The sequence below is a fragment of the Crassostrea angulata genome, chromosome 1, assembly GCF_025612915.1.
Source record: "Crassostrea angulata isolate pt1a10 chromosome 1, ASM2561291v2, whole genome shotgun sequence".
NCBI lineage: Eukaryota > Metazoa > Mollusca > Bivalvia > Ostreida > Ostreidae > Magallana > Magallana angulata.
This window is the reverse complement of record NC_069111.1, coordinates 12,273,426-12,294,562: the sequence shown is the minus strand read 5'-3', so window position 1 is coordinate 12,294,562 and position 21,137 is coordinate 12,273,426. Positions and strand designations below refer to the sequence as shown.

Here is a 21,137-nt window from a genome sequence, read left to right as displayed (position 1 = left end):
AAATACACAAAAAGACTATAAATAGTTTCAAAAGGAAGCGTTTCAATAAGAAGGAAACATTTCTACATGTATAGCTGTAGGCCTAGACCTAATTTTTAAATCCCCCGCCTCCAAACAATCCGCTCCTTTGTTTGGTTCTCTGCTTGAGACCGTTCAAAGAACTACAATGAGAAGCGCGAACCAGTTTAACAAGGACTTTGCTCGAAATGACGTTTTCATCACGTGGTAACACATAACATGGCTGGTGGTAATACGTATGTTTCTCAAGTAAACAATTGTTGCAACTAACGCCTCTGGCTGCTACTTCCTGTGCTGATTTTGCAGAAAACAATGGAGGAACCAGAAGAAGCCCCTCAGGGGGATACGGAGGAGGAAACACAAGGTCAGTAGCGACCCAGGAATCACTTGGATCGGGGTTTAGGAAGTCAGTCTCAAAAGAGAATGGGTGTATGCCAAAAAACATGAGTCATTGGAGACCATGAGGTTTCTGACACAAAGCATCATAGCTAAATATATATTTAGGCCTTTGCATTTAATTTCACTCAGTATAGCTGAGTTTGCATGTGAATGGTATTGAGTTTCTTATGTAATTGCATTATGGACCTTGGATATTGTTGAATTGAGCCTTCTGTTTATTTATTGCGTCAGCAAACGTCAATGCAAGCGTAATGTGTAGGAACTACGACATCCTCATTGATGAGCTGGTCTAATGTTGAACTGACCAGGTGTTCTCACTGTTTTGAAATGATTGCCCGGTTGCACTATTTCTATTGATTTTTAAGAAACATAAGTATGTATACCTGGTATATTTACATCAAAGTTTGCCTATAGAACTATATTGATTACTTTTACCTTTGGAAGGATAAATCTATTGTATTCCAAAGGGCACTAAGTTATCATTGTTTTCATACAGAATCATTGATAAATGCCATTCCCCCTCCCATGCAAATATTTATCTACAAAAATGCTTTTATACAAGAGAAACTGTAGACAACTTTGTGCGATCTTTAATGGGGTATTTGTGGAAGATTTTTAAACTTTTACCTTTTATTCGCAATTCATCACAATGAGAGAGTAAGAAGAGCCCAGAAATTTTATAACACCATTTTTGAAAAGATTTGATATTTCCCAATAAATTTAAATGTGAAACTTTTTTTTGGCTGAAAATATATTGATCTCATAATTAAAAGTATTTGCTTTTGTGCAAATTGTGGGCAACTCTTGATTCACACTGTCTAAAATTCAGTGCAGTATGTTCCTCAAAATAGAATGATTTTGGGTTGCCTTACATCTGTGCATATACCGTTACTTCCTTATAAAAGTCAATTCCAAGAAGTAATCAAGATACAAAAAGGCAGATAGGAAATCCATAACCTTCTTGTATTCTCTGTTTGAATTGATGACTACTCTTTGATATGTGAAATGAGCTTATTCAACTGATACTATTCAAAACATTTACTATATAATTAAAGAACTGTTTTGCCATATATGAGATCTTGTTGCTTCAATGGTTTGTATCATAAATTGTGCAAAACATTTTATTTTGCTACCCTTTTCAAGCTATAAGTGGAATTAATTAAAAAACATCTAGAACAATGTTTGCCAATTGGTACATATATGATATGTATATATGCATTCCTCTTGTATAAGCTATAGTCTGATATCAACACTTTAAATAACTTTTATTCTGCTAATTCTGTGTCAGTAGATATAAATTCCCACCAAACTAGGGTCCAAATGATGCACCCATGCTGTGCAACTCTTGTCATTGCTACTGAACAGGTTGCCACAAACTATACCTGTCCTAATCCTATAGTCATAGAATCTGGTTAGCATTCACTGTTTTTTGGTAAAAATAACTTTTCGCATACACACTACAAACTACAATTATGTAATAGATCAGCAGAATATTGAAGAGTGACAAGGCAGGAATTGTTGAGCTTTAAACTTATCACATGGTCAGGTCACAAATACAGGTGTTTTGGACAGAAAAATTCATTCTGACCAAATCATTGTAGAGTGCATGGTACATGTTTTTAAAAATTTTGTTCCATAAATTGTGAGGATTGGCATGATAGGAATTTGTTTATCATTTGATAAAAATGTTTTAGTTAGTCAGTAGCATGTGTATGACCATTAGGTAGAGTAATAAAAACAATGGAGTTGGCAGGTGTGAATGACACTTTGAAACTTTGTTATGAATGAAACATTTAATGAGCTATAAATGATAAACAAGATTCCTTTTTAAAATGTAAATACTGGTACTGTCAACTTTTGAATGGTTTGTGGGGATGTGATCTTATGGATTTGTTTGTTTGTATAATTTAATTACATTGTATTAAATAAGTGTTTCATAATCCAGTGGGGATGTTAATTTTTGATTTAGGGCCCTGCATGGGTACACACAAATTCAGCAAAACAGATCCACATGCAATGACTTCTACTGATCCTACAGTATCTTAGAATGAACAATGTGCACCAGAGGCGGATCCAGCAATTTGGAAAAGGGGGGGTTCCATTTGTTGAAAATCAATATGTGCAAAATTCATCATTTGTCAATAAACAAGGACATTTTGAACGTTTTCAGTGCGTATACAACTGTATTTGATAAAAAATAACTCAGACTAATTGCGACAAACTATTATAGAAATGGATATTTTGGGTATTTTTTTTTATGTCGTTGATGTTTTTAAATTCTGAACTATTTATCAATTTTGATTTCTATAGATTGCCTTCTTCAATAAAGGTCTAAATGATAGGATATGACAAAAAATGGGGATAATTTATCTTCTGAAAAGATGGTACGTGTGTAATTCAATGGTAAAAGCAATTGTCGTCCCAGGGAACTTCATGTGACCTCTGTAATGAGCCTCATCATCCGGCACTAGTACAGATGCGATCATATTTAGAAAAGTTTTTAAAAGTTGTGCATTTTCATAATGTTAACCCCTTACACGGTATTTTTGTAACAGAATTTCCGATTCATGGAAACAAAACAATACGAAATTCTTTAAATAAGCAATTTTAAAAGCATTTATTTGAGATAATTACAGAATTTCTATTATAAATGGGAAAAATTGCCTTTAAATAGGCATTAAACGTTTTCAAAAAATTTCATATGTCCCAGAGAAAGGGGGGGTTCCGACCCCCGGAACCCCCCCTCTGGATCCGCCAATGTGCACTAGATAGAATTTAGTTGAATGAGATAATGAAATTAAAAAAAAAGCACTATTAAACACCTAAAACTTGTATCCTAAATTTTGAACATACAGTAATTATAAAAACTTCTTTTCTTGTCCTAGCTAATTTCTACAAGTAAATCTCATTGCATTCCGTACATATAGTTTCAACTATTGATTACAAAGTTTTTTGTTTTGATTAAATAAATGACAAAAACCTGGTAGGTCATTGGCCCATGATGTTATGAAAGACTTGTACTTGATGCTCCCTGTGTGTAGGTGGACAAGTAAAGGGAAAAATGTTAAGTACAGATCATGGGGGATCACCTTCCTTGTTTGTCTAAGTGGACAGGCAGGGCTATGGTATTTTAATTATTATTTCATCATCCAGAATCATTTCACGTATATTTGGCAGCTAGAAAACTAGGTTAATATACTAATTAATCTATCAAGGTTTTGTATAACCATATGCTATGAGTTGATTAGGGAAATTTTTTAATCCTTGCTTGCTCTAGATTTTTCCAGAGTTTTCATTTTCTATGTAATTTTTCAGTACAGTGATATTTTCATCATCATTACATCATCATTACATGTATTAACATTTATTAATTTTCTCAAGAATGATAAGTTTAATATTAATCAGGATTTCATAATCCATGTTGCCATAGAAACACTTTAGCAATATAGGACAATTCTAAGTTTACAATTTTGATGTGTATTAATATTATTTCTGTGGTTATGCGCTGAGCATATTACCATCTTTGAAATACAAAAATGGTGAATCTGGGATGCCTATGAAATTTTCATGTACCCTATAAATGCATGTAATGTAATTTATACTCAGATAATTTGTAATCAATAAAAGAGATGTTCCTGAAAATTGTTTTTTAGTTTTTTATATTAAGCTGCAAATTGTTATTGAGGTTTAACACTGTCGTGTATCCGCGCCGGTAGTGACGAGTTTGGATAAAGTGAAAATGGTGGTTCCGTTTGCTTCTTGAAAAGTTTTCGCGTTATTTAAGGCATACATTGTCTACTTTTACATGAAAAAGATCGTCAGATCTATTTAAAAGTGTATAAAATCTTTAAAGTTCTACGAAGTTTATGTTAAAATTATGTAAATAAGCAGTTTATGTCGATTAATTTTGAACAACGGAACAGGTTTGGATGACCTTGTTTTTCAAAACAGAACGGTTTGGATACGCATCTGATACGGTTTGGATGTAATTAATATGTGAGTGTAAACAGTTCCTTTAATTTCCCCTCGCGAAGGGGATATAGCATCGCTACTGTGCGATATACATGCCCTCATTGAAAAGCATGCTTTCAATATTATGGATATCATCATGTGATAGACATATAAAGTCACATTGTTTAAAAAAAATAAACATACACGTTAAAGACTTGTGCATTTAAGCCAACAAAACTTACTATACCGTAATTTGAATTTAATTTTACACACGCTCCAAGTAACTTGCAATTGGCTTATAAAATGGCATACAGAGTGCTTTACAAATATGTTAAGTCTGTTGTATAATCATAATAATTGTAGAAATTTCTTTGTCTAGCGATGTACAGGCTTGGTATTGAATGAAAACGAGGCTCGCTTTCATAGTAGTATTACCAAGCACGTTCTCCGTTCAACTTACTTCACGATTATAAATATCATTTCAGAATAACTAAAAAACACATCATATAGTCGCTTGCCATAAAAGTAGTTGATAGTTGTCTGTTAAAGGACATATCGCATGTTTTTCAATTTTCGGATTTTTTAAAATAAAAAGTTTCTATACTCATTAAAAATGAAGTTTATTATCGTTTTCATAAAATAATCTGGTTAATTCATGAGTTTGAAAGCGATGAAATTCAAATGTCGCGATATGCATAGTTAATATGATGTATTGCTTTTCAGGTTAAAGGTGAAAATCTTTTTTTTTTTTTTTTTTTTTTTTTTTTTTTTTACATTTTATTGTGTTCCTCATGTTTCAACTCATATTTTCTTTATAATTTAAAATTAAAGAAAGTAGTCTTTTGAAATGTTAGTAAAAAAACTTGATATAACTATATTTACAGTTTTCAGTTTTTTTTCATGTGATAACACTAAGTATCAATTTGTTCATATTCAGTCCAGTAAATTCAAATGACGTTTGCTTATTCAAATATTTAAAAGTACAATTGCTTTGAATTAAATTAATATAAGTAATAAGAAATCATTCTTTCGATATTGTGAGGTGTAATTTCGTTTCAAGCTTTATTGGGTTTGACCACGCCCCGACCAATATAATCAACTCATGATATTCGATCAAAGAATGATTCCTTATTTGTTAAATAGTCAATTTCTGATCAATTGTATACATGTACTTAATACATTTGTATACCATTTAATCAGAGGAAAAAAACATGCTTGTCTAAAGAAATGAACCTAGTCATCCAGTTTTAGTTCCCTTCGAACATGTGGAAGTATTTTGGTTTCATCACATAATTTTATAAAAATGTCGGACAGGAAAGAAAAATTCATCGTCTGTACATTATGTTCTTTTTACCTGACTTAAAATACATCTTTTGCATGCTGTGTAATTGAATGACCCAATATTTTTTAAAAAGATGTATCTTCAGTTGCACACCGATAAAATGCAAACTGCTCTCTTTATGTCTAAAATATCAAAAATGCTATAACTTAAAATTATTCAAACCTACGGCGGCGTGGAAGGGCCAGATGAGAAAAAAAATTAATCTTATTCGTTCGGACGAATTAGCTATTTGTTCGGACGAATAAGTTATTTGTTCGGACGAATTAGGATTTGTTCGGACGAATTAGGATTCGTTCGGACAAATAAATTATTTGTTCGGACGAATTAAGATTTGTTCGGACGAATTAGCTATTTGTTCGGACAAATAAGTTATTTGTTCGGACGAACTAGGATTTGTTCGGACAAATAAGTTATTTGTTCGGACGAATTAGATATTTGTTCGGACGAATTAGGATTTGTTCGGACGAATTACGATTTGTTCGGACAAATAAGTTATTTGTTCGGACGAATTAGGATTTGTTCGGACGAATTACGATTTGTTCGGACATATAACTTATTTATTCGGACGAATTAGGATTTGTTCGGACGAATTACGATTTGTTCGGACAAATAACTTATTTGTTCGGACGAATAAGTTATTAATAGTGGTACATGTATGAGAGAGAGAGAGAGAGAGAGAGAGAGATATGTCATAATCATGGATACATAAATGTGAAAAGTCTAATCAGTTTACATGATCATGCGCGGATCCAGAAAAATTTACCGGGGTGGTGGTGGTGGTGGGGGGGGGGGGGTGGGATCTGATAGATAGTTTTGTTTGCGGGGTGGGGGTGCAAGCCCCCCCCCCCCCCCCCCGACCACCCCGGATCTAGATCCGCGTATAGATGTATGTGTATGCCAACTCTAGGCAGCGCAGGTTTTTTCTTAACTAACTATAAGTTTTATTTCGCGCAATGCCAGAAGAAATGATTCCAATAGTCATAATTATATGATTCCGCAGGTGGATTTCGATTGTCGATGTTTATATTGAAAATATAGTCATTCTCCTGTTTACTTGGGACACTGGACATACGAAATTATCTTTCGCCTTAACTTTATACATATACATGTATACGATCAAAGTTAACTGATATACTTCGTGGAATTGTAATAATCGCACAGTTACTTTTTAAAGTGACTGATAAAACAAGCTAATTTTTACTTATACATTATAATATTAAGTCAGCAAAATATCACAACATCCTAACTATAATGCAAAAAAGTAATAAAAATAGAATTTAATGATAAAAATACTTATTGGCCGTCAAATAGACCTCTGATGACGTATTTGCATGTTAAAATTATCATATGGCTTTGTAAAGTTTTCCTATGTTTGGAATCTTAGGAGCGCAAATAAAAACATTATCAATAATCATAACTGATTGAATAATCATAACCGATTGAATCAAGTTACGGGGAAAATTAAAATAATTGGACGATTTAAGGTGAAATAAAAGCTTACAAAACAATTGACAATTTTATTCAATATTTTCAAAAGGTTGTATCTCATTTTTCTTCACTAATATTGAAAAATTTTGTTTATGAATCATACTATCGTAAACATCTGATGCCTATTTTCATCGGTCGAATGCGGCATCCAGGTTATTTATAGATAAAAACTGCATATGATGACGACTAACTTTGATTTTTATCGACGATTTTTGATGCTATGTCTGATTTTAAAAATGAAATAGATTCAAAGTTGACTAATGAGACAACCATTAAGGTCAACATTAGTTTTAGACTATCGAAAACCCATGGCACCAAGATAATATAACTCCAATCCTTTAGATAGATAGAGTTTGAAAATTGAGCTTGACAGCACAATATGTCAGATATTGCATACATGTCAGATAGTATACATGTAACACCTATGTCTATATTATCAACAATTTATCATTTGAAGGAAAGGGGTGGCTTGACCCCCCCCCCCTTTCATCTACATCATTACCAGAGCAGATACATGTAGTCTAAATATACATGTAGTCTTTATATTATAAAGTATAAGTAAAAACTAGTTTGTTTTATAAGTCACTTAAGTAATTGTGCGATTATTACAATTCCACGAAGTATATCAGTTAACTTTGATCGTATACATGTATATGTATAAAGTTAAGGCGAAAGATAATTTCGTATGTCCAGTGTCCCAAGTAAACAGGAGAATGACTACATTTTCAATATAAACATCGACAATCGAAATCCACCTGCGGAATCATATAATTATGACTATTGAAATCATTTCTTCTGGCATTGCGCGAAATAAAACTTATAGTTAGCAAAGAAAAAACATGCGCTGCGTAGAGTTGGCATACATATATACGCGGATCTAGAGCCGGGGTGGTCGGGGGGCCTTGCACCCCCATCCCACAAACAAAACTATCTATCAGACCCCCCCCCATACCACCACTACCACCACCACCACTACCCCGGTAAATTTTTCTGGATCCGCGCATGATCATGTAAACTGATTAGACTTTTCACATTTATGTATCCATGATTATGACATCCTAATTCGTCCGAACAAATCCTAATTCGTCCGAACAAATATCTAATTTGTCCGAACAAATCGTAATTCGTCCGAACAAATAAGTTATTTGTCCGAACAAATAAGTTATTTGTCCGAACAAATCGTAATTCGTCCGAACAAATCCTAATTCGTCCGAACAAATAACTTATTTGTCCGAACAAATAAATTATTTGTCCGAACAAATGTGTAATTCGTCCGAACAAATCCTAATTGGTCCGAACAAATCCTAATTCGTCCGAACAAATAACTTATTCGTCCGAACAAATACTTATTTGTCCGAACAAATAAATTATTTGTCCGAACAAATAACTTATTTGTCCGAACAAATAAATTATTTGTCCGAACAAAAATGTAATTCGTCCGAACAAATCCTAATTCGTCCGAACAAATAACTTATTCGTCCGAACAAATCCTAATTCGTCCGAACAAATCGTAATTCGTCCGAACAAATAACTTATTCGTCCGAACAAATCGTAATTCGTCCGAACAAATAACTGATTTGTCCGAACAAATAAGATTTTTTTATTTTTTCATCTGGCCCTTCCACGCCGCCGTACAAACCGTACCATTTGCACAATTTATATTTTATCATCCAAACCGGAATAATTTATTTATCCAAACCGTACTACTTCTTTAGCAGGTGCATGAAGTTATTGCTATTTTTATACATATTAATGTATTAAAAAAACATCGGTTTGATTTTATTTGGTTACTTTAATGTTTTAAATAAATTTTGGCTGCTTCAGATTTTTAGTATGTGTTATATTATCTACGTAATCTAGAAATAGTTCTTGGTTTTAGCGTTAAAATGACACGTTAACGATCGATTTTTCTACAAATAAGTCGTTTTTATTAACGATGAACAAAAATAACGCACACTTTTTTCAACTGCAAAACCTTCAGAAAAATATAAACGACTATTACGATATTTTAATTAATATTTACCTCGTTGTCGATAGAAAAAAGGACACAACACTCATTGTTTTTGCAATGGATACGCCATTTTCACGTTATCCAAACATGTCACTACCGGCGTGGATACACGACAGTGTTTAAGTCAGTGGGAGAGTTGTTCATTACTGGATGTAGTGGTCAATTGATACACAATCTTTTTTTCTTTTAGCTGCCACTAAGAAGGTAAAGCCACCCAATAAGAAACGCTTTGAGGAGGACTTGGAACAGATCAGCAACAGAATTCGAGACCTAGAGATTGAGCAGGTTTGTCATAGGTGTCATGGCTGTTTGGTTTAAAAAAAAAAATGAAATACACTATGATTAGAATAATTAAAAATATCTCTGTTTAATTCAAAGCATTTTTAAAAGATGAGTACTTAGAGTTGTGGTGTTTTTTTTAAAATTGAGATGGGGTCAGTATTTCAAAGCCATTTAATTTCAATACTGTATACAGGGTTATTTTCGCCCTTCATCAATTGCAAACGGTTTTGCCCCGTCTTGAATTTGCCCAGAGGTAGTTGTGTTAACACAGATATTATTTGCAATATAGAATTCGCCCAGTCCTAAAGTAGCATGCTCTTTGACAACAAGGGCGAAAGGGGCGAAAATAAAACGGGGGTGAATATTTCCCTGTTTACAGTATTTAGATATAATTTTTTAATACATGTATATATAAAAGTTCTTGTTCTCCACAACTATTTGGTTTTATTATCATTGGCTCTCTGGTAACCATTACATGATGTTATTGATGTCTTTGTAAATGACCTCAAACTTTAACTTTTATTAAGAAAAAACTGCAGCCTAGCCAAAAAGGAGACATTGCCAGCAAAAGGACAGAGAAAATTGAGATCATTAACACACTGAAGGCGATAGATACAGAGATCCGTGCTATCAGTGCTGATGTCACAAAGAGGGTCAGTGTCACACTCTGTGTTAGTTACTTGTGAATACTCTGTAGTTCTTGTGATTGAAATGATGATTATGTACATTTATTCATATGATCAAACTTACCAGTAACTTATGATGAAATAATATTAAGCTTTATTTGATGTCGTATTTAAATGTTTTGTTTTATATTATGATCAGAGAGCAGCATTGGACAGACTGCAAGCAAATCTTGTTTACAAGAATGAGAAGAAAATTGATGATGCTGTTGGGTAAGTGTCCTTGTTTTTTTAATTATATAAACAAATGTTATGGGACATGTTGTGGTAGACATTATTATTGTTCTTGAGTACAAAGTCTTTAGTCTAATGAAAAGTACGTATATCACGGTATATGTACTGTATTTTTTAGAATATTGGTTAAATGATAATGAAATGATTAATATAAATGTCAGACATAAGATGATGTTTTTGATTTTTCTTCTTTGCTTCACATCAATACTTTTGTCCTTCTTTGCAGCAAACTGGAATATCAGTTAAAGAGGACAAATTTTAAGTTGTCAGAGGAGAAGAAAATCGTGGCAGAAATTGACAAGCTTCAGCGCTCCAAGAAGGTTTTGGTGTAAGTTTATTTCTCATCAAGAAACAACTTTATATTTGTGTCTCTCAGTCATAGATTAGAGTATTACATTACCTGATTTTCCTGGATTTTTTCAGGCATTATGTGGCGCAAAAGAAAGAGATGGATGATGTGCGAGAACGACAACGACAATTACGAGAAGAGAGAGATGTAAGTCGTAATGGAGATTCTCTATAGCCTACTCCCCTATCCAACCTACACAAACACAGTTAGAAAATAAAACCAGAAATGGATGGAACAGCAAAATTTTGATAATATAATCGTAGTATTAAGAACGATAAGACTTGGTATCAGAGAGTAGTTTTGAGTTTCAAAGTTAATCTAGCTTGTCGTATTAGAAATTTATTATACAAAAACAAATGAATACATCTCATTTTCATAATCAGATACAATGTTTCTTTTATTAATTATTTCAAAGAACTTATAAGTCAGATTTACTTTATTTACAAAATCCCATATTGTTAAAAAAAAATGTAGTACAGTTAAGCATGGACAATGATGAAAGTTGTGAAAATCTGCCCAGTACTCTTTCCTGCCACATATACTCTTAGATGACATATATCCTTTCTTTGGATAGAAGGCAAAGTTGTGACATAGTTGTTAATAGAAAATTGCTCCAGCATAATCATTTATTCATCACAGAGATTGCAGAAAGTTGTCAACAAAATCCGAATTGAAGAAGACAGCATAAGAAGAAGTAACCATGATAGGAAGATCAAGCTGGACCAGGTTAAGAAAGGTAATGATCCCAAACACAGGTGACATGTCGCCACTCATAGTCCCATTGACTGTAGGATAGATGTCAGTGGATGTATAGAATCAGTGTAGCATTATTGTATTAGGCTTGAGGTGAAACAATATTCAAGCAAAAAATTACCAAATTATTTCTCTCACCCTAAAAAGAAGTGTTTTTGCTTATCACTTAAATGGCTGTACTCTTGCCTTCAAACAAAGGTACCTTATTTCAAATAGATATCTGAATCCAGTTTTCAAGTCATTAGTTTATCTAGGTTATAAAAAAAGCTAGTATTTCTACTGAAAATATGGTTAATACAGTAGAACACGGTTATAGCGAACACGCTTATAATGAATTGACGCTTACAGCGAAGTGAATTTCATTCCCCAAGTCTCTATTTCATGTTGTAAACTTGACGGATATAACGAATTACGCTTATAACGAAGTTAAATTGGCCGTCCCTGGGACTTCGTTATAACCGTGTTTTACTGTATATAGCGTTAATTTATGAATGTTTCTTATGTTTCCATTAGAACTGGATGAAATTCATGAAACAAAAAGAAGAATTGTGCAAGACTTTAAAGCCTCTGAGAAGGAATATAAGGATGTCAAACAAGAAGAGAACAAAGTCAAGAGGCAGGAGAGCTTCATCAAGAAACAGGAGCGCAGGAATACCATGGAGTCCTTCCAGCAAGATCTGTATGTATACATATTCTCTATATTGTTTGTGATGTAGTCTCGGTACATGTGTACTAGATTCAAATACTGTGTGTTTGATTTTCATTGGTTTCAATCAATTTGTTTTTAGCTCACCTGAGCTGAAAGCTCAAGTGAGCTATTCTGATCACATTTTGTCCGTCGTCCGTCTGTCCGTCCGTCTGTCCGTCTGTCCGTCCGTCCGTCCGTCTGTCCGTCTGTAAACTTTTTACATTTTGAACTTCTTCTCTAAAACCGCTTATCCAATTTCAACCAAATTTGGCACAAATCATCCTTATGGGAGGGCGAATATAAATTGCAGAAATAAAAGTTTGATCTGTATTCAAAGCGGAGAAAACCTTGAAACTGTAGAAAAAGGGGGGTGCATTTTTAAAAATCTTCTTCTCAAGAACTACCGAGGCAAATTCAACATAGTTTAGCATAAATTATCCTTATGGGAAGGAAAATATAAATTGCAAAAATTAAGTGGAAATTTTGTTTCAAATCTGAGTTATTACGAAAATAATAATAAAGGAAATGCGTGTTTCAATCAGTTTAATAGCTTCGGGTTCGGCATCCGGTAAAATGATTCCATACTTCTAAAACGAGGTTCTTTGTTTAAAGCAGCCATGACATTATACGAAAAAGGGTCGATCTGACTATGATGAATTTGCTTGTTGTGCAACAGTTCGCGTATGAAGGGAAATTTTGAAACATACAAAATATATTGGTGCCGATTTTGTGAAGTAAATTGAGGCTAAATATTTCAATGCGTTGACAGTTTTCACACATGACGTTGGTGTTAGCTTGTTCTGATTTTCGTTTCGTTCTCATTATGCTTTGTAACCTGGAAACTATCGTCTGTATTTCGTGATTTTTACGTATCAAATCAAACAGAGACTTCGGTAAATCAAACAGTTAACTGTTTACCTGCGCAAATTAAGCAAAATCGGATGTAGGGGACGGGTACTGAAATACAATTCATTCTATCGGTAATTCGGCATTATCTTTTGCGTAATGGTACATGTAGATTAATGCAATAGGTTTTGTTGAGATGCTCGGCATTTTTTCGAGTTTATTCAGTTTAAATAGAGTTTGATATCGCTGACGGAAATATGTAGGTATATACATGTATATATATATGATTCATTTCGAAAAAATAAATTGTGTTCTTTATTTGTTATACATGTAGTGCATGTTTCTTGTGTTTAATTGTTTACAATTTCTATTTACTAACCATATTTGAGTGTTAAGCTTCGAATTATAAGCAAGATACAGCGATTTGCTCACAATTCTATGTTTGTACACAGATCTTAAAAACTAAAGCTTAAAAAAGTAAAATATTTGTCAATATTTATTAAGAAAATTTTCAAAGTCTGTTCTTCCAGAAACCAACTTTAACAACTTATTGTATTGTAAACTTAACCTTTCTAGCTCACCTGAGGGTGGGGCCACAATGGGGGGTCGAAGTTTAACAAATGAATATATAGAGTAAATCTTTAAAAATCTTCTCCTCAGAAACTAATCAGCCAGGAAAGCTGAAACTTTTGTGAAAGCATCATCAGGTAATGTAGATACAAATTTGTGAAAATCATGATCCCCGGAGGTAGGGTTGGGCCACAATGAAGGATCGAAGTTTTACATAGGAATATAATATAGAATAAATCTTTAAAAATCTTCTTCTCAGAAACTAATCGGCCAGGAAAGCTGACACTTGTGTGGAAGGATCCTCAGGTAGTGTAGATTCAAAGTTGTGAAAATCATGACCCCCGGGGTACGGTGAGGCCACAATGGGGGATCGAAGTTTTACAAAGGAATATATAGAGTAAATCTTTAAAAATCTTCTTCTCAGAAACTAATCAGCCAGGAAAGCTGAAACTTGTGTGAAAGCATCCTCAGGTAGTGTAGATTCATAGTTGTGAAAATCATGGCCCCCGGGGGTAGGGTGGGGCCACAATGGGGGATCGAAGTTTAAAATAGGAATATATAGAGTAAATCTTTAAAAATCTTCTTCTTAGAAACTAATCAGCCAGGAAAGCTGACACTTTTGTGGATGCATCCTCAGGTAGTGTAAATTCATAGTTGTGAAAATCATGACCCCCGGGGGAAGGGTGGGGCCACAATGGGGGATCGAAGTTAAACATAGGAATATATAGAGTAAATCTTTAAAAATCTTCTTCTCAAAAACTAATCAGCCGGCAATGCTGTAACTTCTTTGGAAGCATCCTCAGGTAGTGTTGATTCAAAGTTGTGAAAATAATAACCCCTGGGGGTAGAATGGGGCCACAATGGGGGGTCGAAGTTTAACATATGATTAAATAGAGTAAATCTTTAAAAATCTTCTTCTCAGAAACTAATTAGCCAGGAAAGCTGAAACTTGTGTGGAAGCATCCTCAGGTAGTGTAGATTCAAATTTGTGAAAATCATAACCCCGGGGGGTAGGTTTGGGCCACAATGGGAGGTCGATGTTTTAGATAGGAATAAACAGAGTAAATCTTTAAAAATCTTCTTCTCAGAAACTAATCAGCCAGGAAAGCTGAAACGTGTGTGAAAGCATCCTCAGGTAGTGTAGATTCATGGTTGTGAAAATCATGATCCCCAGGGGTAGGGTGGGGCCACAATGGGGGGGGGGGTCAAAATTTAACAAAGGAATATATAGGGTAAATCTTTAAAAATCTTCTCAGAAACTAATCAGCCAGATGTTTCTTTATAATTGTTAAGACTTTGGCCCCAGGACAATTCTTTGGCCTCCCGAGAAGGTTCATAGTTTGATGTACGTTTATATCTAATATATAAACTATTGTTAAGGATCATTTTGAGAACTGCAATACTCAACATATGATAAGACTATAAAATCATCTTGTTAGAAAAGGGACTAATGATTATAAACATAAGAATATCCAGGGGAAAATGGATTTTATTTATACAGGATCTACATGTATTATTGTACATTGTCCAGATAGTTTGTATTATGACTCCATTAAGCTGATTTTATCATACCTATTGTTCCTCAGGTGAGCGATGTGGCCCATGGGCCTCTTGTCTTTAAAGCCCATCAAACAATTTGACTCCTGTTGTGATGTAATCTGTGTGAAATTTTATTTTAAATTTGAATTTTAAGCCACTTTAGTGGTGCAAATGAAAAGCACCTGTGAATTGCCCCTATCTTTTAATTTTTTATATTGGCCCTGTTAACCTGCTTGATTTTGTGGGTCAAATCTTACTAAAGTTTAAGTTCCTCAGGGTATGATTTACCGGTATGTAAATGACATTCTGACCATAGCCTGCCCCTGCTATTCACTTATGTTATAGGGTCCCCTACGAGAAGTGAATAGCATGGGCGGGCTATAGTCAGATTTTGTGAATGATTGCTGTACATGTTTCAATTCATCTTCGTAATATTGTAGGGAGGTATACGGAACAGCTAGAATGCCCTTTGAGGATGAGGTCAACTTGTGCAACACTCTGATCAACTATCTGAAGAAGTTCAACATGGCTTCTGACGAGACAGCAGAGGAAACAGAGTCCCTTCCACGAGCCTCTGGCTGGTCCCTCATCAAAGGTAAATAAAATACTTTTAGGTATTTTGATTTTGTAAGAGCGTTAATGGTTTCATAATAAAGTAGTTACAAATTTCCAAATGTATTACAAGGGTTTGGGCAATTTGAAAAAAAATGTTGTACACATTTCTATGTTTTTAATGCACAAATTAACATTTATGTTGTATGGTACAGTGTCAGTCATATTTGGAATTTTCAATCTTTAATAGATCAGGAACTTTGAAATACCAATTCGGTTACAAAGTTGAAATTGCATTAAAAAAGTTTGGGCAGTTTGGAAAAAAATGTTGTTCAAATTTTTATGTTTTTATTGCACAATTAATCTTTGTGTTGTGTGGAATAATTTTACTCTTATTTTTAATGGATCACGAATTATGACATCCCAATTGAGTGTTGTGTAAAATTAATGATATTGGTCATGAGTTTCATGAAAATCATTGGAGTTGATTCTTTTTTTCTTAAGGAAATGGGGATTCTTCAGGTAATTGGTTTTATTGAAGTAACAAATTAATATAGAAAGTGTATAGCTGCATACCACATTATGTTTACTTGTATATATGAGATTTTCGTTGCATTTTCATCCAGTAATATCATTTGTCCTCCAGTGGTACATGTTTTTTGTTTTGTCCTGTATATATATGATAACCTCACAGCTCTACCCATCCACTGCTCAAAGGAGAACTTCAGATCAAATTTGTCTGTGTGTTTCAAGTACCGATATTTCTTAGTCGTGCAAGCTGTAGCTTGTAAATAATATTCTACATGGCTTTAAAGGGTGGTAAATAATAGAATCAATAATGCTAATTTAATCAATTGTATATATCTAATGTGTGCGTAAAACTCATTACCTGCAGATATTTTTGAAAAGCCATCCATATTTCAAAATTCTTGAAATTCCAGTAACTGTGAGTAACCAAGGCTTTTGACACTTCCTGTGAGCAATGTTTTACTTATTTTGCATTTGATTGCTTGTTCTTGCATCCCCATTTTTTTTTTGGTTCAAAATTTTACACCTTTATGATCATATTTTATAAAAACAGTGTCAGATACTTATTTATTTAAACATCAAGGCTCGAATAGTACTTATTTTCCATTTTTGTATGCATTACAGTAACAAGTGAGAGCAAAACATTTATTTTTTTAGATAAATGTACTAGAAGGCAGAAATATTAGATTGCATGGTCAAATTCTACTGATACTTTTTCGAAATTTGTTAGTTTTTACTTTGAAGGACTTCAATAATGATACAAAATGTTATGTGTAAATTAATTACGCTATAAATGTTGGTGACAGATCATTCCTGGGAGTAATTTATCATACATATAGAGATGAAAGAAAGCTAAGCATGCACCCAGTCATGGATACTAATTCATCAAGGGTCTATTTTGTACATGTATTACTAAAAAAAATCTCTGAATGGTGAAAAGATTCTAAATAATTGTGATAAATGTATACCTGGGTTAGGTTTATATTTCAGATTCTTTCAAAGGTATCACTCTCAATGACTTTTATTGCCTTATCTTTTAGAACAAATTAATGATAAATGGACAGTTAGTGATATTCAAGATAGTAAATGTGACTTTTACCGGTAAATGATCTAGATAATCACTTCTGAAATGTATAATTTTGTATATCAGACGTTGCAGTTACCATATTCATCGTAACAGTCACTTCATAATACACAAAATAAATTTATGATATACCTTACTAATCATTAAATTAAATGAGTGTAAAATGTTTTGCAAGTGTCAATTCAGAGATGAGAATACAGTGGAGAATTCCTAGTCTTTAGCTTGTTATAGCATGACGATGAACGAATTAACAGAATTTTTACACTGACTGGTGCAATACATTGTGAACATTTTCTTTCCAGCTGCAATATCCAATGAATTAGAAGATGGAAAGTATGTCCTGTTGAAGAAGGATGAGGAGGAGGAATTTCCTGATCGTCGCCTCAAGAGAGGGAAGAGACCAAGCAAGAAAAGCAAGAGGAATTCAGTGGTGGGTTGTTAGCATCTCAAATACTAAGATAATATAAGCATTCCAGCAGAAGGAACCTCACTTAAACATGTAAAGGGAGATTATCTTGAAACATTTTCAATGGATTGCTACTACAATTTAAAACAAAAATTAATAAAGGATCATTTTTGTATATCTGTTAAATTTTAATTTATAGGGAAACATTGATTTCATATTTTACAGCTGAAATCCCTGACCCACACCCCACAGATTTTTTCCCAGTTTGCCTCATTGAACCTTAATGCGCCATCAAATGTATCTGAAATTCCGGCATCTTTGGAGCAACTAAATGCCAGAAAGGTATAAACAAAGATCTGGTTTTGTATTTGTCTCTTCTTTAATTGAATTACAAACTGGGTTTTGACATTGTAAGACTTTAAACACTTGTTATTATGTTTAAACATTTGTATACAGTTGATGTAAGTATTACATTTCTGATTTTTGTAGAAATATTATGAAGAGGGTGCCCAAATAAAATTAAGGGTAGCCACACCTTCTCTAGAGGAGAACAGCGATGGAGGTGTTTCTACCAGTGATGGCATCTCGGCGACGGAAAGTGCCATGTGTGAGATGTCTCGCCAAGCCAGCCACACCGAGAGCATGGAGAATGCTGGTGGAGCGGACCAGTGCCTTGAAGAGTTGGTTCGGATGTCAGAGACTTTAAGTGAAAAATCAGAATATTTGACTGAGCGTAGCAGTTCAGATTCCACAGTGAGGTCGTCGGATTCCGACCACTCCGGGCATTCGGTGAGGGTGGTTTCACTTGATTTTGGAGACTCTGGGAACATGGCGGCCGCCATTATCCCCCATGCTGCTGATTCCTCTACAGTGATTGGACAAAGGAGCATTGACTCATTAAACGACGAATGTTTTCAGCCAACCACGCCAACTGACACTCAGGCTAAACAGAAAGTGGACTGTATATGTGACAGTAGTCTAGTGCCACCGTTGAGCCTGGGGGCGACCAATCATGAATTTCTCGAGGACCTTTCTTGTGGAGGTGTGGTTCTTGGGGCAGAGGGAGCTATCTCAGCATCTTGATGTTAGTCTCCCTGATTGACAGCTGGCTGTCATTGTCAGCTGACATTGTGTTTATTGTCAGCTGGTTTTCTGATATTGATAACACTTGTCAGCTGATTAATTTATTATTTACAGTTGTAGACTACCCAATGTTTAATGTTTGACATCATTTTTTTTTTGACCAATTCCACTATTACCAAGACAACACATATCATAATACTAACGAAAATCCATGACTAATGAAATTGACTGATCAGGTATAGCATTTAATGCTCATTATTTATATCTTTATTTACCTAGTATTTAGAATGTCATCACAAAAGTTGAAAACTAATTTTGAGATTGCTACCAATATTATCACTGAAAATTTCTACTAAAGTTTCGTAATCAGTACCGTTACATGTATGATATGCACTTTCCTATAACGTACATATAAAGGCACGGTGTATAGCAAGTAGAAAAGTGCAGGATATGTTCATGTAATATTTTGTTTGTGAAAAAATGTTAAAAAACAAAAAATGACCATATTCCATGTAAATAAGTGATGGATCAAATTTTAGTTCTATTGTCATTAAAGTTCTTTTAAACAATTAATTTTTAAAAAATAAAATAAAAATGAAATTGGACTGTGAGGCATATTTATCAGTTGTAAAACAAAGCAGTCGTGGCATTAAAATTTATCTGAAAGATACATAAGGATATGTGATATCAGTACATTAATACTTTCATCAAACTACTTATTCATGTATAGATTTGCTATGAATGACCGATAGATGTTCACTAGCACCAGTCACGGTTTTTTGTACATTATAATGATTTTTGAGAATGTAGCACATACATTGTAACTCCCACGGTGAACGATTGCACTGAGCGATGTAATATGTCCTTGTTATTATGATAATCAAGTCTACATCTTATTGTAGAGATATCTATTGTAGAGAGATATTCACTTTGTTCCAAAAGAAACCTAAATTTAGCGCCTTGTTTTCCAAAGTGTTGGTTTTATTAGAGTTATCTCCCTGTTTTGTTTCCATTTATAACTGTTTTTGGTGTTGCACTTTATTTTTAAAAAATATCAAAAACAACTATTATTGTTTTGTTGTATGTTACTTAATGATGTAATTTTACCGGTATTTTATTTTTGAAAACATTCTTATTATTCTTATTTATTGAAAGCTGCTTTTCAAAATACCCTACCTTATTATTTATTTCATATATCTTGACGCATTGTGTAGATACATGTATACTTATTTATTATCATCATGTATTTTTGTTATTACTTGTAACAATTTAATCACTCAGAGTTTGTCTTTGGAGTATATTTAACTTTTTATGATTGTATGTTTTTTAACCCTCTTGCATTTTTAATGTCCACTTCTACATTAATTTTTACTTATTTTGGAACATGGAAATTAAGTTTCAGGTGACACTTCTCCATCTTTCCTGGTACAGGTATTTTAAATGAAATGATGAAATTTGACATCTCCACAATACATATTTTAAAATATACAGTACATGTGATAGCTAAATACATACCCTAAGCTGATACCTGAAATATTGTATTTACTCATTGAAAGCTGGTAATTGCTACTTATAACCCTTGAACTTGATAGATACAGCTTTTCAAAACAACAATCAGAAAAAAAGGAATAATTTGTATAGTCATTATTTGCAATTTTAACATTTGTTGGTATTAATTTGACAATCTGAATATGATTCTCTTGGAAATGATATTAAGGATGATATATATGCAAGTGTAAATAACTCGCATTTTTAATACATGTAATTAATTTTCAATCAGAAAGCGTTTCATTTTATCCCCTGTTGTCTAGCTGGAGAATAATACAACTTGTACAAAGTACAAATTCTTTTCCCGAAACAATTGAATATTCTTATATATGATTTAACACATATTCAAGTCAGTGAAAGAGATTTTGGATATGATATTTAAAACTTAATAATGTACATTGATTTGATTGATAAAATTTGATTAGTGAAAACTGTGTGAGAATGTTTGGAAAAAAAATTACAATGTATATTTATTACAGAAGCAAATTTAAACCTGAATTGTGTTATGTTTCTGAAGTCTAGAAAAAGTTTGAGAGAATGTATGTATGCCCATGTATAACTGCTAACATGAAAAAGTGCTGGCATAAAATATTCAATTATTGTTTCTGTAAAAAAAAAATCACCGTATACTTATGTTGGTCATAATTAAGATGTTTATTTATTTGATCAGTCAGATTATTTAGTATGTGTACTAGGTGTGGTGTTAAGAGTATTTGTTTGTTAGTTATAGACCAGAAATCAGAGATTTGATAGGGAATGAAGGGAGATCTCGTGATAGTAGTT

The 21,137-nt window shown here is 33.4% G+C and overlaps 1 protein-coding gene across 2 annotated transcripts; it reads left to right on the top strand.

Annotated features, from left to right (window-relative positions):
- The first annotated feature begins 200 nt into the window (after positions 1-200).
- LOC128166254 (DNA ligase 1-like) lies at positions 201-21,126 on the top strand. 2 transcript variants are annotated; one of them, XM_052831301.1, is made up of 13 exons: positions 201-382; positions 9,400-9,494; positions 10,019-10,144; positions 10,317-10,387; positions 10,635-10,736; positions 10,832-10,904; positions 11,397-11,493; positions 12,024-12,189; positions 15,594-15,748; positions 16,210-16,227; positions 17,620-17,747; positions 17,949-18,065; positions 18,213-21,126. In XM_052831301.1, the coding sequence occupies exons 1-13, from the start codon at positions 331-333 to the stop codon at positions 18,804-18,806; spliced, it is 1,794 nt and encodes a 597-aa protein (XP_052687261.1). In that variant the 5' UTR covers positions 201-330; the 3' UTR covers positions 18,807-21,126. The 2 variants fall into 2 exon arrangements, with proteins under 2 accessions (XP_052687261.1, XP_052687270.1); XM_052831310.1 differs by lacking the exon at positions 16,210-16,227 and having other exon boundaries at positions 202-382.
- Positions 21,127-21,137: the final 11 nt, after the last annotated feature.